At 44.2% G+C, this 26,926-nt stretch overlaps 1 protein-coding gene across 1 annotated transcript in view; it reads left to right on the top strand.

Annotated features, from left to right (window-relative positions):
• Positions 1-26,926, top strand: part of scn4ab (sodium channel, voltage-gated, type IV, alpha, b) — a 247,080-nt gene that overhangs the window by 104,094 nt on the left and 116,060 nt on the right. The window contains exons 6-9 of the mRNA XM_070864513.1: positions 7,697-7,788; positions 10,285-10,554; positions 12,168-12,231; positions 23,773-23,914. Coding sequence (XP_070720614.1) covers positions 7,697-7,788; positions 10,285-10,554; positions 12,168-12,231; positions 23,773-23,914 — 568 coding nt within the window. The remainder of the gene's footprint in view (positions 1-7,696; positions 7,789-10,284; positions 10,555-12,167; positions 12,232-23,772; positions 23,915-26,926) is intronic.

The following is a 26,926-nucleotide window of genomic DNA, read 5'->3' as shown; positions in this document are numbered from 1 at the left end:
GTCAGTCCTGCCATCCCAGGAATCAGTCTGGTGAACCTTCGCTGCACTCCCTCAATAGCAAGAATGTCCTTCCTCAGATTAGGAGGCCATAACTGTACACAATATTCAAGGTGTGGCCTCACCAAGGCCCTGTACAACTGCAGTAAGACCTCCCTGCTCCTATACTCAAATCCTCTCGCTATGAAGGCCAACATGCCATTTGCCTTCTTCACCGCCTGCTGTACCTGCATGCCAACTTTCAATGATTGATGTACCATGACACCCAGGTCTCATTGCACCTCCCCTGTTCCTAATCTGTCATCATTCAGATAATATTCTGCCTTCATGCTTTTGCCATCAAAGTGGATAACCTCACATTTATCTATATTATACTGCATCTGATATGCACTTGACCACTCACCTAACCTGCCCACGTCACTCTGCAGCTTCTTAGCATCCTCCTCACAGCTCACACCGCCACCCAGTTTAGTGTCATCTGCAAACTTGGAGATATTACATTCAATTCCTTCGTCTAAATCATTAATGTATATTGTAAATAGCTGAGGGCCCAGCACTGAACCTTGCGGTACCTCACTAGTCACTGCCTGCCATTCTGAAAAGGACCCGTTTATTCCTACTCTTTGCTTCCTGTCTGACAACCAGTTCTCTATCCACGTCAATATATTACTCCCAATACCATGTGCTTTAATTTTGCACACTAATCTCTTGTGTGGGACCTGTCAAAAGCCTCTTGAAAGTCCAAATACACCACATCCACTGGTTCTCCCTTGTCCACTCTACTAGTTACATCCTCAAAAAGTTCTAGAAGATTTGTCAAGCATGAATTCCCTTTCATAAATCCATGCTGACTTGGACCGATCCTGTCACTGCTTTCCAAATGCACTGCTATTACATCTTTAATAATTGATTCCAACATTTTCCCCACTACCGATATCAGGCTAATCAGTCTGTAATTCCCTGTTTCTCTCTCCCTCCTTTTTTAAAAAGTGGGGTTACATTAGCTATCCTCCAATCCATAGTAACTGATTCAGAGTCTATAGAATGTTGGAAAATGACCACCAATGCATCCACTATTTCTAGGGCCACTTCCTTAAGTACTCTGGGATGCAGATTATCAAGCCCTGGGGATTTATCGGCCTTCAGTCCTATCAATTTTCCTAACACAATTTCCTGATTAATAAGGATTTCCTTCAATTCCTCCTTCTCGCTAGACTCTCCGTTCCCTGGTATTTCCGGAAGGTTATTTGTGTCTTCCTTAGTGAAGACAGAACCAGAGTATTTGTTCAATTGGTCTGCCATTTCTTTGTTCCCCATTATAAATTCACCTGATTCTGACTGCAAAGGACCTACATTTGTCTTCACTAATCATTTTCTCTTCACATATCTATAGAAGCTTTTGCAGTTCGTTTTTATGTTCCCTGCAAGCTTATTCTCATACTCTATTTTCCCCCTCCTAATTAAACCCTTTGTCCTCCTCTGCTGAATTCTAAATTTTTCCCAGTCCTCAGGTTTGCTGCTTTTTCTGGCCAATTTATATGCCTCTTCCTTGGATTTAACACTATCCTTAATTTCCCTTGTTAGGCACGGTTGAGCCACCTTCCCCATTTTATTTTTACGGCAGGCAGTTGAACAATTGTTGAAGTTCATCCATGTGATCTTTAAATGTCTGCCATTGTCTATCCACCATCAACCCTGTAAGTATCATTTGCCAGTCTATCCTAGCCAATTCACGTCTCATACCATCAAAGTTACCTTTCTTTAAGTTCAGCACTCTAGTCTGTGAATTAACTGTGTCACTCTCCATCTTAATGAAGAATTCTACCATATTATGGTCACTCTTCCCCAAGGGGCCTCTCACAACAAGATTGCTAATTAATCCTCTCTCATTACACAACACCCATTCTAGGATGGCCAGCTCTCTAGTTCATTCCTCGACGTATTGGCCTAGAAAACCATCCCTTATACACTCCAGGAAATCCTCCTCCACCGTATTGCTACCAGTTTAGTTAGCCCAATCTATATGCAGATTAAAGTCACCCATGATAACTGCTGTACCTTTATTGCACACATCCCTAATTTCTTGTTTGATGCCATCTCCAACCTCACTACTACTGTTTAGTGGTGGACTACACTCCAAAAGTACTTCATTGGCTGTAAAGTGCTTTGAGACGTCCGGTGGTTGTGAAAGGCGCTATATAAATACATGTCTTTCTTTTTCTTTCAAAAAGTTTTCCTGCTATCTCCTTTAAATCTTCCTTACACCAGTGCCTCCTTGTTTTACCAACTATTGCTCCAGAATTAATTTATCTGTGGTATTTAATAACTTGCATACTTCTATGAGATCCACTCTCCATGCTTTCTCATAGGCAAGGCCGTGGCAGGACGCTGACCATGACCCTGAAGGGATCCCTGCCGAACTCCTTTGCAGGCAGCAGGAGTCGCACTCCAGGCACTCATAGTTGGGACTTTCACCCGTGCACCTGATCCGCACTGACATCCCATCCCACTATGGCAGCCCAGTGCTCTTTCACCAACTTTGTTCTCTGCGTTGGTTCAGATCCATGCTTTAATCCTCTGATGCTTTTGTTCTGTACCATTGGAAGAAAACTCTGGACGCTCTTGAAATAAAGTCAGTCCCACATTTCTATGTTCGTCTTATTCCCATCTAAACGACTTGGCCCGCCAAGTATACATTCTCCGCGGGCAGAACCCGACCCAGAGTGCCGGGCAGCTGTTAAGTAACCCAGGCTCCTCCTGAAAAGTGCCAACGTCTTTGGGCTGATGAGCTGTTGGAAGAGGAGTGTGGGATCCCTGGTGGAGGAAATGTCACCAAAAAGCGGATGAGCTAATGCCTGAATTAGGCATGAGCATGCAAAACTCGCAGGCCGTGACACAGAGCAGGCCTATGCAAAAGCAAAACTCTGATAATACTCAACAACAACAACAACTTGTACTTATATAGCGCCTTTAAGGTAGTGAAATGTCCTAAGGCACTTGGCAGGAGTGTTATAAGACAAAACAAATATATTTGACACCGAGCCACCTAAGTAGAAATTAGTGCAGGAGACCAAAAGAGATAGGTTTTAAGGAACATCTTGAAGGAGGAAAGAGAGGTAGAGAGGCAGAGAGGTTTAGGGAGGGAGTTCCAGAACTTGGGGCCTAGGCAACAGAAGGCACGGCCACCAATGGGTGAGCGGTTATAATCAGGGATGTACAAGGGGGCAGAATTGGAGAAGTGCAGACATTCTGGGGGGGTTGTGGGGCTGGAGAAGGTTACAGAGATAGGGTGGGGTGAGGCCATGGAAGGATTTGAAAAAAAGGATGAGAATTTTGAAATTGAGGCATTGCTTAACCGGAAGCCAATGTAGGTCAGCAAGTACAGGTGTGATGGGTGAGCGGGACTTGGTGCGAGTTAGGACACGGGCAGCCGAGTTTTGGATCAACTCTAGTTTACGTAGGGTAGAATGTGGGAGGCCAGCCAGGAGTGTGTTGGAATAGTCAAGTCTAGAGGTAACAGGGGCATGGATGAGGGCTTCAGCAGCGATTGATGATGACAATTGCATGCAGTGCACGCCCATATTTCCGATATGTTGCCGGTGCATGATGTTGTCTCCTACATGCTATATCATTGGGCAAGCAGTAAAGCAGGCTTGAGGTGTCAATGACTTAAAGATGTGAGTGTGACCAGGATTTCAATTGTAAGTTGCATCTTGATTGAGTGCCCTGCGAGGTGCAATGCGAAGTGTGCTAAGGTTGTGTGAGTTTTTAGCATGCAATCTTGGGACATCGACCATTCCCATCACCCCTGTCCTTGCTGACCTGCATTGGTTCCTGGTCCCCCAGCACTTCAAATCTAGAATTTTTATCCTTGCGTTTAAATCCCTTCATGGTCTCGCCCCTGCCTATATCTGTAACTTAGAAACATAGAAACATCGAAAATAGGTTCAGGAGTAGGCCATTCAGCCCTTCAAGCCTGCACCACCGTTCAATAAGATCATGGCTGATCATTCACCTCAGTACCCCTTTCCTGCTTTCTCTCCATAGCCCTTGATCCCTTTAGCCATAAGGGCCATATCTAACTCCCTCTTGAATAAATCTAACGAACTGACCTCAACAACTCTCTGCGGTAGAGAATTCCACAGGTTAACAACTCTCTGAGTGAAGAAGTTTCTCCTCATCTCGGTCCTAAATGCCTTAACCCTTATCTTTAGACTGTGACTCCTGGTTCTGGACTTCCCCAACATCGGGACCATTCTTCCTGCATCTAACCTGTCCAGTCCCGTCAGAATTTTATATGTTTCTATGAGATCCCCTCTCATCCTTCTAAACTTCAGTGAATAAAGGCCCTGTAAATCCAGTCTCTCCTCATATGTCAGTCCTGCCATCCCGGGAATTAGTCTGATGAACCTTCACTGCACTCCCTCAAAAGCAAGAATGTCCTTCCTCAGATTAGGAGACCAAAACTGAACACAATATTCCAGGTGAGGCCTCACCAAAGCCCTGTATAACCGCAGTAAGACCTCCCTGATCCTATACTCAAATCCCCTAGCTATGAAGGTCAACATGCCATTTGCCTTTTTCACCGCCTGCTGCACCTGCATGCCATCCTTCAATGACTGATGAATCATAACACCCAGGTCTCGTTGCACCTCCCCTTTTCCTAATCTGCCTCCATTCAGATAATATTCTGCCTTCATGTTTTTGCCACCAAAGTGGATAACCTCACATTTATCCACATTATACTGCATCTGCCATACATTTGCCCACTCACCTAACCTGTCCAAGTCACCCTGCAGCCTCTTAGCATCCTCTTCAGCTAACATTGCCACCTAGCTTAGTGTCATCTGCAAACTTGGAGATAGTACACTCAATTCCTTCATCTAAATTGTTAATGTATATTGTAAATAGCAGGGTCCCAGCACTGAGCCCTGCAGCACCCCACTAGTCACTGCCTGCCATTCTGAAAAGGACCCGCTTATCCCGACTCTCTGCTTCCTGTCTGCCAACCAGTTCTCTATCCACATCAATACATTACCCCCAATACCATGTGATAGGTTGCCACATTTCTTAAAGCAGGCCAACTCATCCTGCTTCTATTCCTAGGATCGGCCTGGCCGCCAACACAAGTCAAACATGATGTAGTGCTTTTCACTGGGGAGAGCGTCCTGTAGTGCAAAGAGAGAAATCTTCCTTGTACCGGCCGCATGTAGTATAATGCGCACTTCCCCCGCCGTGAGGCAGATGGTCTTCCTTTCAGTGAGTTGCCCACAAACTCCATTTGCGGTTTCCGTTTTGCGTTTCCCTTGCCGTCATTTTTCAGATACCCTTTCCCTCAAAGCCCCCTTGGTAAAGTGCAACATCCCCACCGGCACCTGGGAATTCCTGGCCAAAGACCACCCTAAGTGGAGGAAGAGCATCCTGGAGGGCGCTGAGCACCACAAGTCTCGTTGCTGAGAGCATGCAGAAACCAAACACGGAAGGAGCGTGTGGCAAACCAGACTCCCCACCCACCCTTTCCTTCAACCACTGTCTGTCCCACCTGTGACAGAGACTGTAATTAGAAACATAGAAACATAGAAAATGGTGCAGGAGTAGGCCATTCGGCCCTTCGAGTCTACACCACCATTCAATAAGATCATGGCTGATCATTCACCTCAGTACCCCTTTCCTGCTTTCTCTCCATACCCTTGATCCCTTTAGCCATAAGGGCCATATCTAACTCCCTCTTGAATATATCCAATGAACTGGCATCAACAACTCTCTGCGGTAGGGAATTCCCGTATTACACTGTACAGCCACCTGAGAACTCACTTTTAGAGTAGAAGTAAAAGTCTTCCTCGATTTCGAGGGACTGCCGATGATGATGATGATTTCCCTCCCCCTCCCCTTCCAGCCTTGGCTGGCAACAGTTTGAAATGCATCCTGGGCCTTTGTAAAGGCTTTATTATTTTTTTCTCTCCAACAGTCACATCTTTAAATATAGCATCCTGTAATGTATGCACCTGTGAGTATGCTCACAGGTTTAAAGAGCGATTGCATTGTGAGTGGCTTAGCCAGTCATGTGATGTTCACAAGACTCAATAAAACCCCAGTCAGTCGGGTCAAGGTCAGCCACGATGAAGTATGCAATTGTGAGCATAGTAGATGAACTGGTAATGTGTAGTGTGATTGTTAAACATTTGTTAATAAACCAACTAGTTCTTAATAGCAATGTGTTGCTATGAATTCTTAAGCAAGAACCCATGAAGCAAATACATTACATACCCCTTTAAATTTTAGCTAACTTACGATTTCCCCGCCCTCCATTTAAGTCAAAGCTGCGTAGGGAACTCAGAATTATTTTGCACACAAGCTGAGCCAGTAAATTGAAGGCAGTCAGTTCACCGCAACTTTAGGTTAGATTTGCACTTTGCACCAGCAGCCAGCCATTTCCTGGCTCCACTTAGTCGGGAGCTAAAAATCTACTATCGAGAGCTGAGTATTATCAATGTACTTAATGAGGCTGTGGGCACAAAAATTGATTTATTAATCCATATGATAGTTAAAGCTTGCAAATTTCTTATAAGCATAGTAAGGTTTAAGATAATGAGTGAGAAAGATGCAAATAAGACAATCATCATCATCATCATAGGCAGTCCCTCGGAATTGAGGAAGACTTGCTTCCATTCTTAAAAATGAGTCCTTCGGTGGCTGAACAGTCCAATAGGAGAACCACTATCTCTGTCACAGGTGGGACAGATAGTCGTTGAGGGAAAGGGTGGGTGGAACAGGTTTGCCGCACGCTCTTTCCGCTGCCTGCACTTGGTTTCTGCATGCTCTTGGCAATGTGACTCGAGGTGCTCAGCGCCCTCTGGGATGCACTTCCTCCACTTAGGGAGGTCTTTGGCCAGTGACTCCCAGGTGTTGTTGGGGATGTTGCAGCTTATCAGGGAGTCTTTGAGGGTGTCCTTGTAACGTTTCCTCTGCCCACCTTTGGCTCGCTTGCCGTGAAGGAGTTCCAAGTAGAGCGCTTCCTTTAGGAGATTCGTGTCTGGGATGCGAATGATGTGGCCTGTCCAGTGGAGCTGATCGAGTGTAGTCAGTGCTTCAATGCTGGGGATGTTGGCCTGGTCGAGGACGCTAATGTTGGTGCGTCTGTCCTCCCAAGGGATTTGTAGGGTCTTGTGGAGACATCATTGGTGGTATTTCTCCAGGGACTTGAGGTGTCTACTGTACAAGGTCCATGTCTCTGAGCCATACAGGAAGCCAACATCCCCAGCATTGAAGCACTGACCATGGGCTGCAGTCCATAATACTTCTTTGTAGCAGTTTGGTATAACTCAGTGTCTACTAGTCCAGAGGGCAGTTAAGAGTCAACCACAGCAATGTGCGTCTGGAGTCACATATAGGGCAGACCGGGTAAGGACGACAGATTTCCTTCCCTATAGGACAATAGTGAACCAAATGGGTTTTTAACGACAATCCAGTAGTTTCATGGTCAACATTACTGATACTAACTTTTTAAATTCCAGATTTATTTAATTAACTGAATTTAAATTCCCCAGCTGCCGTGGTGGGATTTGAACTTAGCTAATCCAGTACCATAACCACTATGCTACTGTATCTACTACTGGTAAAATAAATATCTTTAAAAAAAATACCAAATTCTCTGTATCAACACTGCTTGATTAAACCTTGCTGCTTTCTCTGTTATTAGCTACATCACTGAATTTGTGGATTTGGGTAATGTCTCTGCTTTAAGAACATTTCGAGTTCTCCGGGCACTGAAAACCATCACAGTTATTCCAGGTAGGTGCTGTGGAACTATCTGTGTTTATTGTAAAGTAGATATGATGACACTTTGATTGTTAATTAATAAATCCAATTTGTTGGGTGGTTAGAGCCAAATCATGTAGGAAAATAAAAAAAATTACTGGCGCTAACTGAGCTCCTAAATCTGCTGAACAGGAAGAATGTAGATACCTTGATAGCTCACAGTCAAAAAATGCATCCCTTCTTGTCATTCTCTCCTTCTCAGAGAAATGGGAGAGAGCAGTAAAAGGTCATGACATTTTCTTTGAAGATCTTTGAGAATACTTACAATTAGTAACTGCAATGTTCTGAATGATAATAGAGTTGGCCAGTGGCTCAGTTGGTGGCACCATCGCCTCCAAGTTAGAAAGTTGTGGGTTCAAGTCCCACTTCAGGGACTTGAACACAGAAATCCAATGCAGTGCTGAGGGAGCGCTGCACGGTCGGAGGTGCCGTCTTTCGGATGAGGCGTTAAACCGAGGCCCCGTCTACCCTCTCAGGTGGACAGAAAATATCCCATGGCACTATTTCGAAGAAGAGCAGGGGAGTTCTCCCCGGTGTCCTGGGCCAATATTTACCTCTCAATCAACACCACTAAAAAAAAATGATCTGGTCAATATCCCATTGCTGTTTCTGGGAGCTCGCTGTGCGCAAATTGGCTGCCGCGTTTCCTACATTACAACAGTGACTACACTTCACAAAGTACTTCATTGGGCCATCTGGTGGCTGTGAAAAGCACTACATAAAGACAAGTCTTTCTTTCAAAAGCAATTGCACAGGGGTTTTTGAGCTGACCAAGGTTGGGGTGTTAGTCCAAGGGAACAGAATTATCCCGTTTCAGCGGCCACTGTAGGCACTAAGACTCTCTTTAAAATTAACGCATTAGCAGATGTAGAGTAAAGCTCCCTCTAATTTGCCCCAACAATATGCCTCAGTGCTAACCTCAGAAGAGCATTTTGCGACAATAATGCTATGTGCCAGGCAATGACTATCTCCAACAAGAGTGAAGATAACCAGCTTCCCTTGACATTCAACGGCATTAACATCGCCAAATCCCCCACCATCAACATCCTGGGGGGTCACCATGGACCAGAAACCTAACTAGACCAGCCACATAAATACTATGGCTACAAGAGCAGGTCAGAGACTGTGTATTCTGTGGCGAGTATCTCACCTCCTGACTCTCCAAAGCCTTTCCACCATCTACAAGGCACGTCAAGAGTGCGATGGAATACTCTCCACTTGCCTGGATGAGTGCAGTTCCAACAACACTCAAGAAGCTCGACACCATCCAGGACAAAGCAGCCGCTTGATTGACACCCCATCCACCACCTTCAACATTCACTCCCTCCACCAGCGGCGCACCGTGGCTGCTGTGTGTGCCATCTACAAGATGCACTGTAGCAACTCGCCAAGGCTTCTTCAACAGCATCTCCCAAACCCGACCTCTACCGCCTAGAAAGACAAGGGCAGCAGGCTCATGGAAAACACCATCACCTGCTAGTTCCTCTCCAAATTACACACCATCTTGACTTGGAAATATATCGCCGTTCCTTCATTGTCTCTGGGTCAAAATCCTGGAACTCCCTCCCTAACAGCACTGTGGGAGCACCTTCACCACACGGACTGCAGCGGTTCAAGAAGGCAATTCACCGCCACCTTCTCAAGGGCAATTAGGGATGGGCAATAAATGCTGGCCTTACAGCGATACCCACATCCCAGAAATGAATTTAAAAAAAGACTTGTGCGTAAAACAGCCCACAGCCAACCATCCTATGGTCTCTCTTAGTGATATTCCCAATTAATGGCCCAAATAGGAACACTTCTAGACCATTCATTTCTTGCAATATAACATTGACTACACTTCAAGAATACTTCATTGGCTGTAAAGCACTTTGGGACATCCTGAAGTCGTGAGAAGCATGTATAAATGCATCTTTCTTTTTTTTTCTTTTAAGCCCACCAGGAAATGTATTGAGACCAAACTCATTTTACATGGGTTGCTTACAGCAGACAGACAGATTTGATCTCTTGTCCCAGAGATGGTTATCCAGGGTCTAACCACTGCACTACCCAGTTTCCTTGATTACCTGTTTTTTTATCATTATCAAAACACGTAATGCAATTTATTGATTCTATCAATGTTAAACTACTTACTCATGGAGCAGTGGAGGTTCCTATGTACAGGAGTGAGTTGTGATTGTTCCCAGCTAAGTTAATGCCTTGAGGACAGGAGCAAAGAAGAGGATAAAATAGAATATAATCAGAAAAAAACTACAATGTTGTGAAGAAAATAATATTTTTCCTTTCAGTATAACTTGTTACAAGTTAAACCCAATTGGGGCTGAATTTAAATGGGGAAGTAGTTTCAATGCTGGAGTCACTGTTGCAACCATTGAAACAAATATATTAGTGACGCATTGAACATCCTTTAAATCTGGTATTATCAGCCCAGTATTGATTTTGACCATAACCTGTTTTTCTGTTCACTAGGGTTAAAAACCATTGTCGGAGCTCTGATCCAGTCAGTAAAGAAATTGGCAGACGTGATGATTCTGACAGTTTTCTGTTTAAGTGTATTTGCACTTATTGGTCTTCAGCTGTTCATGGGAAATTTGAAGCACAAATGTGTGATATGGCCACCTCCAGTAGATATTCTATTCAATGACACCTTCATAGAAAACGGGTCAGGCATGGACAATGACACCCTGTTCGGTAACTACACTGGAGGATTCAACTGGGCTGACTATATTAATAACGAAGGTACAGTCTAAGCCATTTAACTATATTCCGATTAAATACATGTTCAAACAAAAAATGTTCCTTACTTGATTCCGTTTGGTCTGTTAAATATATCAACATAAAGGGGTTTTCTGGGACAGTGGTGCAATTACAAACTTTGCCCTTACCACTGTGAAGGCGGAATCTAACTATTTTCTTTCTTCTAAAGTCGACCCATTGCATTGAGCCCCTATAAGTCATCCTCTACTATAATTGTACTGAATGCACAAAATATATTTTCTAACTTGTTTCCTTAATTCTTTTTAAAGGGATTGTGTGTGTGAGTGTGTTTGTAAAAGTGTGTGTGTGTTTGTAAAAGTGTGTGTGTGCTTGTGTAAGTGTGTGTGTGTGTGTTTGTAAAAGTGTGTGTAAGTGTGGGTGTGGGTGTAGGAGAAGGAGTAAGAGTAGGAATTAGGGATGGACTTTCCCCATGAACCCCCCTCCCCTCACCGCCCGCCCCCCCGCCCGCCACACACACACACACACACACTTTTTTGCAATCACTGTCAGCATCAATCATTCTCAGTCAAGAATATTGTGGGTGCTAAATTGTCCCCACAATACGCCTTGATCTTAATTTCAGCATCCTTTACTCCAATAATTGGGTAACAGCTCTCTTCTCCACATTAGCACCATGTGGGTTTTCTGCCAATTATTGTAAGTCAATGGCAATTCTGTGCTATTACGAACAGAGAGGTTAGGCTTGAACTGTATAAAAGACTAGTTAGGCCACAGCTGAAGTACTGTGTGCAGTTCTGGTCACCACATTACAAGAAGGATGTGATTGCACTAGAGAGGGTACAGAGGAGATTTACGAGAATGTTGCCAGGACTGGCGAATTTTAGCTATGAGGACAGATTGGATAGGCTGGGGTTGTTTTCTTTGGAACAGAGGAGGTTGAGGGGAGACTTAATTGAGGTGTATAAAATTATAAGGGACCTAGATAGAGTGGATATGAAGGACATATTTTCCTCAGTAGAGAGGTCAATAACCAGGGGGCATAGATTTAAAGTAATTGGTAGAAGGATTAGAGGGGAGTTGAGGAAATCTTTTTCACCCAGAAGGTGGTGGGGGTCCGTGGTAGAGGTAGAAACCCTCATCTCATTTTAAAAAGTACTTGGATGTGCACTTAAAGTGCCGTAACCTACAGGGCTACGGACCAAGAGCTGGAAAGTGGGATTAGGCTGGATAGGTCTTTTTAGGCCGGCACAGACACAATGGGCCGCATGGCCTCCTTCTGTGCCGTAAATTTCTATGATTCTATGATTGTGCTGTGAAAACAAGGCTTCAGACATCCAATCCCCTTTCACTTTAAGAGGAGTAAAACCCTGGTCCTAAGGTTTAAAGGTTAACCCACTGGGCCACACAATTCCCAAATCTACCCCTTCAATTATAATCTATTAAATATGAAGATACATTCGACCCTTAACTGGAGTAGATTCCAGTCAGTCAAAGTTAGGTGCAGTAAATGGGAGACAGGGAGGGAATTCTCTAATGACCTTAATGTTACAGTGGCAAAGATTTTGTTTTTTTTAATTAAGTTAGTGTGACTCAAGGATGCTAAAGATTTTTGTGTGTTTCTTTTCAACATCAAGATAATCATTATTACTTGGAAGATGCTGCTGATGCTCTGCTGTGTGGGAATGGCTCAGATGCTGGGTGAGTTTCCTCCTTTTCTTTTTCAATTCCTGCCACAACAATAGCATTGTTAATCTGCAGAAACCTTCAAGCTGTGTCGGTCTCCGGGTCATTATTTTAATTATTAAGCAGTGGAGGAGCGAAACAAGAGCTGATGGCCAAGTATGCATTGAGAAAGTGCTGCTGGCCCTGTAATTTGCTTCTTTGGTTCTTTGCTTAAGAATTCATAGCAACACATTGCTATTAAGAACTAGTTGGTTTATTAGCAAAGGTTTAACAATCACACTACACATTGCCAGTTCATCCATCATCATCATAGACAGTCCCTCGAAATCGAGGAAGACTTGCTTCCACTCCAAAAATGAGTTCTAAGGTGACTGAACAGTCCAATACGGGAATTACAGTCTCTGTCACAGGTGGGACAGACAATGGTTGAAGGAAAGGGTGGGTGGGACAGATTTGCCGCATGCTCCTTCCGCTGCCTGCGCTTGTTTTCTGCATGCTCTCGGCAATGAGACTCGAGGTGCTCAGCGTCCTCCCGGATGCTCTTCCTCCACTTAGGGCGATCTTTGGCCAGGGTCTCCCAGATGTCGGTGAGGATGTTGCACTTTATCAAGGAGGCTTTGAGGCTCACAACCGCCTGCCTCATCATGGATCCCCTGAAGCCAACTGGCTGGGGTTTTATTGAGTCTTGTGAACATCATGTGACTGGCTAAGCCACTCACAACTCAACAACTCTACAACTATTTTTGTTTGAACTATAAATCATATAAGGGGCACTAAAACCGACAAATCTGTGAGCAAATTCACAAGTGAATACATTACAGGTCCCACCATCATTGTGAAGAGAAAGACCGGGGGTTGATATGACCGCCATATGACACAACCACCTTGTATTAGCCATAAATCTCAAGTATATAGAGTATGTTCCTTTAACATAAAGGGAATTATTAGGATTTGTGGGCTGCTTTTAGCATGCTGGTTAACACCTGTGATAGGGACTGTGGCTCTTGTACTGGACTGTTCAGCCACCTAAGGACTCACTTTAAGAGTGGAAGCAAGTCTTCTTCAGTTCCGACATTTGTATTAAATTCCTGTGCTATTGTAGCACAGCTGTCAGCTTATTTTCAATGGTTGTTGTTAGTTGTGAATCAGTTGGTAGCACTCTCACCTCTGAATCAGAAAGTTGTGGGTTCAAGTCGTACCCCAGAGACTTGAGCACATAATTTAGGTTGACACTCTAGTTCATTACTGGATGTCATTCATCTCATCAACTGTGTGTGGGAGCTCGCCCTGTGCCAATTGGCTGACTGCATTTCAGTCGTAAGGTATTGACTGTGAAGTGCTGTCGGAGATGCTGAGGATGTGATGAGGTGCCCATGGAAGCAAATACTTTCTTGTACGAATAAGTTAATAATTTGTCCGTTGATAACCCAACGGTAAATTCTAGTTTATAAAATACAGTCAAGCGTCTCTCAATGAGCCAATAACAATGTCATGATTTGTATAGAATGGCGTCAAAGGGACATACAGGTTTTGGGTCAGACATTCGGTGTTCCAGTCATGGTAACTGTAATGTATTTGCTTCATAGGTTCTTTGCTTAAGAAATCATAGCAATACATTGCTATTAAGAAATAGTTGGTTTATTAACAAAGGTTTAACAATCACACTATACATTACCAGTTCATCCACTAGCCTCACAACTGCATACCTCATCGTGGATGACCTAGACTCAACTGACTGGGGTTTTATTGAGTCTTGTGAACATTACGTGACTGGCTAAGCCACTCACAATGCAACAGCTCTACAAACCTGTGAGCATACTCACAGGTGCATACATTACAGTAACCATGTTCAGGTACAGATGATGGTCATGAAACAAGATACATTTAACAGACTGAAAACTTCTCCTAAAAAATAGTAGCACCCATATTCTGTTAGCAGTAGTTGTATGGTGAGTTTCTTGGCACATTTTCTCATCCTCCAGCTCCTCCATCCAATCCCAGTGAGTTTAATTCAGGTTAATGTGTAACATTCTATGGCGTGACCCAAAGAATGTGAAGATAACTTTCTGTGTAGGCTTTGAACATGTCTTGCTATTAAAATTAGTTGTGATTCTGTCTCCTTGAGGGTTCTAGGTCAGTACAGAATGGCAACTAATATACATCAACTTAAATTGGATATATGAAGATGGATGTTCCCTGAAGTTGTCCGAAATATGATAAATTCCAATTATTACATAAATTGACAGTCATCAAATTACTCTGGTTTGTTCTTAATTAACTCCCCCCCCCCCCCCCCGCCCCCCCCCCCCACTTCCCCACCCCCATCATTTTAGTTTGTGGGGAAAATAAGTGATTTTCCCATATAGGAGCTATGGGAAATATGGAAGAATTTATCTTTCCAGATTTAAGGATATATTGGAACTTCCATTACCCAGGCTATAACTTCCACTGGACAAGACCTTGCGAGAGACATTGCCTCAATAAAAAGCAGTTAACACAAATCTCCTCCTAGGTTACATAAATCAATCTCTTCGACAAAGATAGATAACTTTTGATTGATATTATGAATTTTTCACTTGTCCTATTTCCTGTGTCCTGTGTATTACTGTACCATACATATAAAATGAGAATCTGTGAACATCTCATTGAGCTATTGTCCTTGCTGGGGGGAGGGAAGGGGAGAGATTCCCCTCAATATGGTTGATATTGGAGGTTCTGTTGCCTTTATTCTTGTGAATTGCAGAAAATTCTTCATTTAAAAATGGGTCAAGTAAATTCATTGTGGATGACCTAGACTCAACTGACTGGGGTTTTATTGAATCTTGTGAACATTTGAATCTTTGAAGGTTCTGTTCAATTAAAATTTAGAGGGCATTTCATGTGGATGAAAAGCAACATCAAAAGTATACAGTTTAGCAGAGAACGACTCGTATATCTCTACCGAGACTGTAATTTTCCTGCAGGTACTTCAGCCTGGCCATGGGATAACTCCAGCAGATGCACTTGGAATCAAACAAAAATGTGTTTACATGGTTAAGAAAATAACTTTTAATTTTATTTAACATATATCCATGTAGAAGCTCCAAATTTTCTCCCATGAAATTAAAGAATTGATAAATGTAAAGTGTAGCAACTATTAATTCAATGCAACTTAGAAACATAGAAACATAGAAAGCAGGTGCAGGAGTAGGCCATTCAGCCCTTCGAGCCTGCATCACCATTCAATATGATCATGGCTGATCATGCTTTACCCCATTCCTGATTTCTCTCCATACCCCTGATCCCTTTAGCCGTAAGGGCCACATCTAACTCCCTTTTGAATATATCTAACGAATTGGCCTCAACAACTCTCTGTGGCAGAGAATTCCACAGGTTCATAATTCTCTGAGTGAAGAAGTTTCTCCTCATCTCGGTCCTAAAAGGCTTACCCCTTATCCTTAGACTGTGACCCCTGGTTCTGAACTTCCCAAACATCAGGAACATTCTTCCTGCCTCTAACCTGCCCAATCCCGTTAGAATTTTACAGACAACAACAACTTGCATTTATATAGGGCCTTAACAAAAACATAATCAGACAAATGTGACACACAGCCAAAGAAAGAGATATTAGAAGTGATAGCTAAAATGTTGGTCAAAGAGGTAGGTTTTAAGGAAGATTTGAAAGGAAAGGAGCGAGATGGAGAGGCTTAGTGACAGAATTCCAGAGCTAAGGCCCTATACACCTGAAGGCACAGCTGCCAATTGTAGGATAGAGGATGTGGGGTTGCACAAGAGTTCAGAGCTGGAGAAAGGCAGAGTTCTTGGAGGGTTGTAGAGTTGGAGGAGGTTGCAAAGATAGGAAGGGATGAGCCCATGAAGGGATTTAAACATGAAGATGATATTTTAAAATGGGAGGCAATGTAGGTCAGCGAGCACAGGGGTGATGGTTAAGAGGGACTTGGTGCAGGTTAGGGTACAGGCAGCAGAGTGTTGGATGGGCTGAAGTTTATGAAGGCAGAGCAAGAGAGACGAGAGTCTGACCAGGGGAGCATTGGAATAATAAAGTCTTTTGACAGCAGGAGTGGAAACGGGCGATATTATGGAGGCGGAGCAGGTGGTCTTTGTGACAGAGAGGATATGGGTCGTGGACTCTCAACTCGGGGTCAAATAGGATGCGAAGGTAGTGAACAGTAGGCTTGAACCTGAGCCAATGGCCAGGGGGAGGATTGAATCAGTGCTGAGGGTACGGAGTTTGTAGTGGGGACCAGAGTCAGTAGCTTCGGTCTTCCCAATGTTTAACTGAAGGAAATTGCGGTTCATCTAGGACTGGAAGCCAGAAAAGCAGACTGACAGCAAGAGAAAGTGCAGAGGTTGAGAGAGGTGGTGGAGAGGTAGAGTGTACATGTGGAAACCAAACACCATGTCCTCAGATGGTGTTGCCAAGCGGGACAGATCTCTGCTCCTTAGAGGGTAAACAGGTAGTGGTGGGAGAGAAGTCCATAACAGAATGATCATAAATGGATTCTGGACAGAGCAGGCTTGGTGGCTTTTTCTCACATTATAATAAATACTGATATGTCCTTACTATACAGTATAAATGCACACGAGGCCCGTACTTGAGAGAAGGTCACTCTGTGACCAGTTACCTTTATTACCAAGACCTCAAGTGATGAAGGTTGGTAGAGCTTCCCCTTTTATACCTGAAAGTCCAGGTTAGGAGTGTCTCCCACAAGTTCAACCCCTTGTGGTCAATGTTCTCAAGGTGTACAACTTAGGTCAGCTTATACATGGGTTACAATGATAGTTGAATACATGACATCACCTTCCCCCAAAGTCTTATTGGGATCACAGGTTAAGTCTTTCTGGTGGTTTACGCTCCCTTGTCCAGCCTGAGTTGGGGCTCCAGTTGTTGGGCGCTAGCCTGAGTGTCTGCTGTTTGCGGTGCCTCAGGCCTGTCTGGACTGCCCACAGTGACTGGGCTCTCCTCCACTTGGTTCCGGTGTTCGGTGGAGTAAACTCTATGTCATATTCTTCCTCTGCTTCTTCTATGGGGTTGCTGAACCTCCTTTTAGATTGATCTACATGTTTGCGGCAGATTTGTCCATTGATAAGTTTAACTACCAAAACCCTATTCCCCTCTTTGGCAATCACAGTGCCTGAAAGCCATTTGGGCCCTGCATCGTAATTAAGGACAAAAACAGGGTCATTGACATCAATACATCGCGCACTCACATTCCTGTCATGGTAGTCACATTATGACTGAAGCCTGCTCTCAACAATTTCTTTCATAGTAGGGTGTATAGGGATAACCTGGTTTTGAGCTTCCTTTTTGGTAGCAGCTTTGTGGGTGGAATCCCTGTGAACGAGTGTGGTCGGGATCTATTGGCTAACAGGAGGCGTGAGAAGCGGCTTTGTAGGGAACCCCCTTGGATTCTGAGCATCTCCTGTTTGATTATCTGCACTGCTCGTACTGCCAGGCCGTTTGAGGCCGACTTGAACGGTGCCGTTCTGACATGGTTGTTTCCATTTCCTGCCATGAAGTCCTGGAATTCAGTGCTTGTGAAGCACGGGCCATTGTCGCTGACCAAGACATCCGGTAGACCATGGGCGGCGAACATTGCCCGTATACTTTCTACCATGGCAGAGGATGTGCTTGAATTTAAAATGGCACACTCGATCCATTTGGAGTAGGCGTCTACTCCAACCAAAAACATTTTTCCCATGAAAGGACCTGTAGTCCACATGGATGCATGACCATGGCTTGGCAGGCCAGGACCAGGGGCTAAGGGGGACTTCCCTGGGTGCGTTGCCCAGCTGAGCACACGTGTTGCACCTGCGAACACAAAGTTCCAAGTCTGCATCTATCCCTGGCCACCAAACGTGTGACCTGGCAATTGCCTTCATCATGACAATGCCCGGGTACTCATTGTGAAGTTCACTGATAAACACCTCTCTGTCCATCTGGGGCATGACTACTCAGTTTCCCCACAGTAGGCAATCGGCCTGAATCGAGAGTTCATCCTTGCGCCTATGAAATGGTTTAAATTCCTCAGGACATGCCCCGTACGTGGCTGCCCAGTCCCCATTCAGGACAGATTTCTTAACTAAAGACAGGAGCGGGTCTTTATTTGTTCAGACTTTAATCTGACAGGCTGTCACAGGTGAGCCTTCGCTTTCGAAAGCTTCAACAGCCATGACCATCTCAGCATCATGCTCGGTTGCCCCTCAGTGGTGGCTATTGGGAGCCTGCTGAGTGCATCGGCGCAATTTTCAGTGCCCGGTCTGTGCCGAATTGTTAGTGCCGAACTGTGCCGTAAGTGCCCACTTCTGTATGCGGGCTGATGCATTCGCATTTATGGCCTTGTTGTTGGCCAAAAGTGACGTTAGGGGTTTGTGATCTGTCTCCAGCTCAAATTTTCTGCCAAACAGGTACTGGTGCATTTTTTTTACTGCATATACACATGCTAGTGCTTCCTTTTCTACCATCCCGTAACCCCTTTCTGCCTGGGACAGACTTCTGGAGGCATAAGCTACCGGCTGTAACTGACCATTGGCATTCATATGCTGCAACACACACCCGACCTCATAGGACGACGCATCGCACGTTAAAACAAGTTTCTTACACGGGTCATATAACATTAACAGTTTGTTGGAGCATAACAAGTTGTGTGCTCTATCAAAAGCCCTTTCCTCGCTGTCCCCCCCAGACCCAATCGCGACCTTTGCGTAGGAGCACGTGTAGCGGCTCTAGTAGCGTGCTCAATTTGGGAAGAAAATAACCAAAATAGTTCAGAAGCCCCAGAATCGAACGCAGCTCTGTCATGTTATGGGGTCTGGGTGCTCTCTGGATCGCTTCCGTTTTGGATGCAGTAGATCTGATCCCGTCTGCTGCTACCCTCCTCCCCAGGAATTCTACCTCTGGAGCTAAGAAGACGCACTTCGCCTTTTTCAGTCGCAGCCCTACCCGGTTCAGCCTGCGTAGCAACTCCTCCAGGTTGTGGAGGTGTTCTTCAGTATCGTGACCTGTGATGAGGATATCGTCTTGAAAAACCACCGTCCTTAGAATCGACTTGAGGAGGCTTTCCATATTTCATTGGAAGATTGCGGCGGCTGAACGAATCCCGAACGGACATCAGTTATACTCAAACAACCCCTTGTGTGTCGTGATGGTGGTCAGTTTCTTCAACTCACTCGCCAGCTCCTGGGTCATTTAAGCTGAGGTCAGGTCCAATTTTGAAAAAAGATTGCCACCGGATAGCGTCGCAAAGAGGTCTTCCGCTTTCGGTAGCGGGTACTGGTCTTCCCGATTGATGGTGGCCTTGTAATCGCCACATATCCTGACAGACCCATCTGCCTTGAGCACCGGCACGATCGGGCTCGCCCAGTCACTGAATTCGACTGGCGAGATGATGCCTTCCCTCAGCAGGCAGTCCAATTCGTATTCTATCTTTTCCCGCATCACGTACGGCACCGCTCTGGCCTTGTGGTGTACTGGCCTGGGGTCCGGGTTTATGTGAATCACTACCTTGGCCCCCATGAAAGTACTGATGCCGGGTTGAAATAATGAGTCAAATTTGTCCAGAACCTGTGAGCATGATACTCGCTCCACAGAAGAAATTGCATTGACATCGCCCCATTTCCAGTTCATGACAGCAAGCCAACTCCTCCCCAGTAGTGTGGGACTGTACCCCGGGTCAATCCAGAGTGGCAACCTGTTCTCAGAATCTTTGTGGGTCACGACTACCGTGGCGCTGCATAGCACCGGAATGATCTGCTTTGTATATGTCAGTAGCTGTGCGTCAATCGGCAATAATTTTGGCCTCCTGGCCTTGGACACCCACAACCTTTCGAACTGTTTGATACTCATCAGGGACTGGCTGGCCCCCGTGTCTAGCTCCATTAATACTGGGATGCCATTGAGGAGCACTTTCATCATTATCGGTGGCGTTCTGGTATATGAACTGTATATGTGCTCCACATGAACTCGCTGAACTTCAGCTTCCAGCGATTTCCCCCAGTATTCATTTGGCCTCGTAGGGCTTACATCGGGCCCGTACTCCTCGTACATCAACCTGGTGTTTGCCTCCACACCTCCAGCATGAGCTGGAGGCCCCGTTGTTGGAAACAAAAGGTCCATTACCAGTCGATCGTCTCTGACTGTCTCTGTAACTGTCCTTAAGCGCACCATTAACAGGTGTTGATGGCCCCATTACTAGCCGCATTGTCCATTACGATTGGAATGAATCACCGTTCAGCTAGCCATTGTCTCTGTTGAATTCCCCCTTTGGGTTCAACTACATGCTCGGGCATGTCCGATTGCCCTTGCCTGCCTAGAGAACTGTGTGCCACGTTAACAATGTTGTCTCCCTGGTCGTTTGCCGCATTTGAGCCAAGATTTTTGTCATACATCATTCTGGTCTCTTCCTCCCCTGAGATAAATGTCTGGGCCATCAGAGCCGCCGCTTCCAAGGTCAAGTCTTTGGTCTCAATCAGTTTCCTGAAAACCCCAACGTGCCCGATGCCCTCAATAAAAAAGTCTCACAGCATCTCTGTTCTGCATGCGTCTGTGAACTTACATAGGCTCGCCATTCGCTGGAGATCTGTCACAAAGTCAGGAACGCTTTGCCCTTATCGCCGCTGGTGCGTGTAAAACCGGTGTCTCGCCATGTGCATGCTGCTCGCTGGTTTAAGGTGTTCCCCGATCAACTTACTGAGTCTTCGAATGTCTTGTCCACTGGCTTCTCTGGCACTAGAAGGTCCTTCATCAGGGAGTACATTCTGGATCCACAAACCATCAGGAGATGAGCCCTGTGTTTGTCGGCCGAATCCTGTCCCAGCCATTCCTTAGTGACAAAACTTTGCTGTAGTCTCGCAATAAAGTCGTCCCAATCATCACCAACACACTACCTCTCTTCTGTGCTGCTAGTGGCCATGCTCGCGTGGTTTAAATCCCAGTTTCTCGTCGCCAATGATATGTCCTTACTATACAGTATAAATGCACATGAGGCCCATACTTGAGAGAAGGTCACTCTGTGACCAGTTACCTTTATTACCAAGACCTCAAGTGATGAAGGTTGGTGGAGCTTCCCCTTTTATACCTGAAAGTCCAGGTTAGGAGTGTCTCCCACAAGTTCACCCCCTTGTGGTCAATGTTCTCAAGGTGTACAACTTAGGTCAGCTTATACATGGGTTACAATGATAGTTGAATACATGACAAATACAATTCCAACCATAAAAGAGAAACACTATTCCTTACATTCACTGGGTTGGCCATTTTGGCTCCTCTGGAGTAGCGGGAAGCTGTGCCGAAGCATATTTGGCACGGTATTGGGTGCATCTGTCAGACAGCACATGACTCGGTGTTGAATACGATAGATGCGCAGCCATATATGACACTGAATCTGATAGTGATGATAACCAAGTGAGGCCTGACTTCGGATATTTTCAGATGAGGCCAGCAGGAAATGAGAATGTGACAGCACAAATGTTCCACCATTCATTTATCAACTGAGATGTGACTTTTAAAATATTTCCATCCCATTTGAATGAGTGAACGCAAACTGATTTAAATTATTATTTTAAAAAACAGTAAAATTAGCTTGATCCTATTTAGCTTCAGGGAGGTGATTGGCATCGAGAATGCTTCTTGTTAACATTTTTTCAAAATATACCCTGCGAGTAGCTGCGCCATACAGACCACGACAGTCCCAGGTTCTGCCTTGTAGAGGGAGGACCTGGATTTATATGACACCTTGCATATCCGCAAGAGTCAATTAATTACTGTTTTGTAGACAAACACAGCAACCAATTTTCATGCAGCAATGACTCACTAAAAGCAATAAGATAAATGGACTTAGGGGTATGATAGCATAGTGGTTATGTTCCTGGACTAGTAATGCAGACCCCAGGAAATCTGCCGTCTTTACTCGGTCTGGCCTATATGTGACTCCAGACCCACAACTACCCTCTGAAATAGCCCAGCAAGCCACTCAGTTGTACCGACTGCAGCAGCTCAAGAAGACGGCATACTTCTCAAGGGCAGTTAGGGATGGACAATAAATGTCAGCCTTGCCAACCTCTGGAACTCCCTGCCTAAACCTCTCTGCTGCCTCTCTACCTCTCGTTCCTCCTTCAAGACGATCCTTAAAACCTACCTCTTTGACCAAGCTTTTGGTCACCTGCGCTAATTTCTATATGCAGCCAGGTGTCACATTTTTTTATCGCATAATACTCCTGTGAAGCGCCTTGGGACATTTCACTGTGTTAAAGGCGCTAAGTATATATATATATACATACAAGTTGTTGTTGTTGTTGCCATCGACACCCACATCCCAGGAATGAATGAATATTTTTAAAAATAATTTTGCAACCTGCAATCTACAATCAGCCAGGTCTACAGCGCTCCAAATAAAGTGAGAACCATAGTAATAACCGAGTTGTTTCCGATCGTTATCTGTTCATTCTCGTAACATTTTTCATCTTGTATATTTATCTAAAGAACGATATACTTGCCGTTCAGGAAGTACAACGAAGGTTCACCAGATTGATTCCTGGGATGGGGGGATTGTCCTATGAGGAGAGATTGAGCAGACTAGGCCTATATGCTCTAGAGTTTAGAAGAATGAGAGGTGATCTCATTGAAACATACAAAATTCTTGCAAGGCTTGACAGGGTAGATGCAGGGAGGATGTTTCCTCTGGCTAGGGTCACAGTCTCAGAATAAGGGGTCAGCCATTTAGGACTGAGATGAGGAAAAACTTCTTCACTCAGAGGGTGGTGAATCTTTGGAATCCTCTACCCCCGAGGGCTGTGGAGGCTCAGTCGTTGAGTACATTCAAGACAGAGTTCGATAGATTTTTGATTATTAATGGAATCAAGGGATATGGGGACAGTGCAGGTAAGTGGAGTTGAGGTAGAAGATCAGCCATGATCTTACTGAATGGCAGAGCAGGCTTGAGGGGCCGAATGGCCTACTCCTGCTCCTATTTCTTGTGTACATAAATATGCTGAATTTTGAAACATCTCCATATTCCAACTAGAAATCAGGTGGCAAAAAATCACGATCGATGGTCCTGTGGAGATCACAACCTCCAGTTCTAACTCCATTCCAAACTTCAATTCCTTCTGTTGTGACTGTGTTTAAAAACAAATCTGGAATGTATTTATTATTGAGTACATGATCTCAGATAACACTTCAGTGCTGTACTGAGGGAGTGCTGCACTGTCAGTCAGAGGTGTTGTTTCTTTTGGAAGAGATGTTAAACTGAGGTCCCTGTCTGCTTGTTCAAGTGGATGGAAAAGATCCAATGATACTATTTGAAGAAGCGCAGGAGAGTTTTCCTGGCCAACATTTATCTCTCAACTTTCACCACAGAAACAGATTACCTGCTTATGTATCTCATGGCAATTTGTGAGAGCCTGGCGGCTGCGTTTGCCAACATATTAACAGTGATTGTGAAATTCTTTGGGATGTCTTGCGGCTGTTATTTCTTTGTTGATAGTGCTGTATGATAGATACCATGCCATCCTGCTCTGGCGTTTACTCTTCGCTAATTGTTTATTTGCTGGCTTTTCCAGGAAGTGTCCTGAAGGTTTTATGTGTTTGAAGGCTGGGAGAAACCCAAACTATGGCTACACCAGTTACGATAGCTTTGGCTGGGCGTTTCTGTCACTTTTTCGACTCATGACGCAAGACTTCTGGGAAAATCTCTTCCAGCTGGTAAGGGTTAGCAAACATTTTGTTGTGAATATATTTTGCTTTCTCAGAGGGAATGGGCTAAGTCAACCATTTATGGCATTGCCTCAGGTGTAATTCCAGATTCAATCTCTCTTTCTCTCTCTGTCTTTCTCACACTTCTTTAGAATGTCAACCTTCTCTTTAAGCACTTTTTATTTATTTCTGTTTTCTTCCTCTTTCTGTCTGTCACTCTATTTCTGTCTCCCCCACCCCCCCATCAGTCTCTTTTTCTTTATTTCTCTCTTACCAGATTTAATTACATGATGCTCTGCACGGAAAGCATTGATTGTTCTGAAGAGGCTTTAAAAAAATACATGTCTATCTAGTGCTTCCTTGGTCTACCTCAGTTTCTTGTTCCAGATACCTCTGTGTGCAGGGCCATGAAAGGTATTTCAGCTATTTCTGTTCTTGAAACATGGCCAAACTATCGCAGTTGTCTTTCTTGGACCTTCTGTAGAAGTGTTGTTCCTTGTCCAATCTATGTTCCTGTTATATCGTTCTTACTTCTTTGCATACTGGATACACCAAGTATTCTCTTCAATCAACTCATCTCGGCTACTAATGTCTTTTGTTCATGAACTTTTCTCATGTTCCAGCACTCTGATCCATATAATAATATAGGGATAACCATTGCTTCATAAACTCTACTCTTCATTTTTACCGAAACATCTTTGGCCTTTCATATCGTGCTTAGCAAGTCCAATCCTTCTTTTGATGACTTCATCACAACTTTTTTTATGTGTAGAACGTGTCTGACTCATATAAATAGATAGAAATTGCATTTCTTTCTGCATTAACTCATTGACCAAAAAAACCACACAACAGCTGATATGCTGGGCTGGAGGAGCAGATGGTGCATGGTATCATGTAATCATTACCGTGACTTGGGTTACACCATATTTACCATTGAGCTCGATGCATGAAAATAAAAAGGAAAGAAAGTACAATTATAACATGGAAAAGATAACAAGTGAGCGCAAGGCAACAGTTCATTCCCTGGTTCTGGTAATATTCAACATTGTTTGAGTTTGCTTTTATGCTAGCCTATAATTAGTTTGGCCCCAGTATATTGAGAAAGTGCATGAAAAGATAGGAATTGTGTGACAGAAAAAGACCAAGTTCCATCTAGTTTGCCTTTTACCATCTTTATAGTCGCACGATACAATGACAATGGAGTTGTTGACAAATCATAGTAATCGGTCTCTATTAAATAGTCGCCAACAGATGCAGATATCAAGCGAGGAAATCTCTGGTGGAAAGCCTTGGGGACCATAGGTCCAAAATACACTTGTTCCTTCCAAGCATGCTACACTCATGTCTCAAATTACTCAGACAATGTAGCTCAGAATGTTGGCCCGGAATTTCCATGGCCTATTACTGCGTACAAGGTGCGTACATGCCCATAAGTGCCTCGCAAATTGCAAGTTTGCGCTTGGGCTGCGCATGTGCGAAAACCTGGGACTTGCGATCTGTCAAGAATCTTCTTGCACAGGCAATGGGCATCTGCTGGCGTAGAGTTGGGCTATTTGCCCATGAAACTCTTACGCCTGCTAAAAGCAGGCATAAGGTCTACTTTCACCAACGTAAGGGTGAAAATAAATATTATAATAAAAATTATTAAATCAATTTAACATTCAAAAACCTGTAAAATAAGTTTGTTATTTTTGGCCCTTTAAAAAATGTTTACATTTATTTTTCAAAAAATGTAATTTTCGTTTTAAATGTTTAATTAAATTGTATTTTAATTAATTTTGAACGTGTAATGATTTTTTAAAATCAAGTTTGTGTATATGTGTTTTTTGGGTGATTCCTATTCAGCTTATTCCGTACAGAACTGGAATCCCCATAAGCATAATGAGGATCCCCCTTTCTGATTGGTTGGGCCGACTTATGTGATCCAGGGGATGCTTGCGAACCTCCTGCGCCCCTGGGATAGGTGGGCCTCTAGGCAGGCCCATGCGTAGATCCCCAGGAGCGCGAGTCTCCGTGAATCCAGGACTAGCAGGTAGGCGCGTAGATTTATTGCGGTTCGGAGACATCCACCCGAGGGAAGCCTCCGACCGCAATTTCATATCTGTATTTCCTGAAAGAAATCTAACTAACTTGCATTTGAACGAATCAATACTATCTGCTTCCATTGTCTTCCTAGGGAGCCTGTTCCATAAAGTGAAGTAATGTTTCCGCAGATTAGTTTTGAATTTACTCCCCTTTAAGCCCACATCGTGTCTGCTGGTTGTACGGTTCTAGACAAGGGGTGCCGCAGTTGTGTGAGGCAGACTGGTTGGGCTGTGTGCTCTTTGTCTTTCCGCCATTGTTCATTGTTCATAGGTTTATATGTAACCTGCAGGGTTGCTGACCGAGGGCCATGCGGCTCTTTGTCAGCTGGCATGAACGCGATGGGCCGAAATGGCCTCCTCCTGCGCTGTAAATTTCTATATTTCTATGTTTCTAAGGTGAAATAGCTTGTCATGGTCTATCTTAACTAGAATCCTAAAAACTGCAATCAAATCACCTCTCAAGCTTTTCTTTTTCAGTAAGAACATGCCCAAATCACACAACATCCAATCTCTTCAATCATTCTGGTTCCTATGTGCTTTCAATAGCTACAATATCAATTTTGTAATGCTCTGACCAGGACTCCAGTTCTGGTCACCATATTATAAAAAGGATATAGAGGCACTGGAGAGGGTGCAGAGAAAATTTACAAGGATGATACCAGAAATGCGAGGATATGCATATCAGGAAAGGATGAACAGGCTGGGTCTCTTTACTCTTGAAAAAAAAGGCTGAAGGGTGACCTAATAGAAGTCTTTAAAATTATGAAATGTTTTGATAGCAAGTAGATACAGAGAGAATATTTCCACTTGCGGGAAGAGCATAACTAAAGGCCATCAATATAAGATAGTCATCAAGAAATCCAATAGAGAATTCAGAAGAAACTTCTTTACCCAGAGAGTGGTGAGAATGTGGAACTCGCTGCCACAGGGAGTGGTT

The sequence above is a fragment of the Pristiophorus japonicus genome, chromosome 21, assembly GCF_044704955.1.
Source record: "Pristiophorus japonicus isolate sPriJap1 chromosome 21, sPriJap1.hap1, whole genome shotgun sequence".
Taxonomy (NCBI): Eukaryota; Metazoa; Chordata; class Chondrichthyes; family Pristiophoridae; genus Pristiophorus; species Pristiophorus japonicus.
The sequence above is the reverse complement of the archived record's forward strand: the minus strand, read 5'-3'. Positions and strand labels throughout refer to the sequence as shown.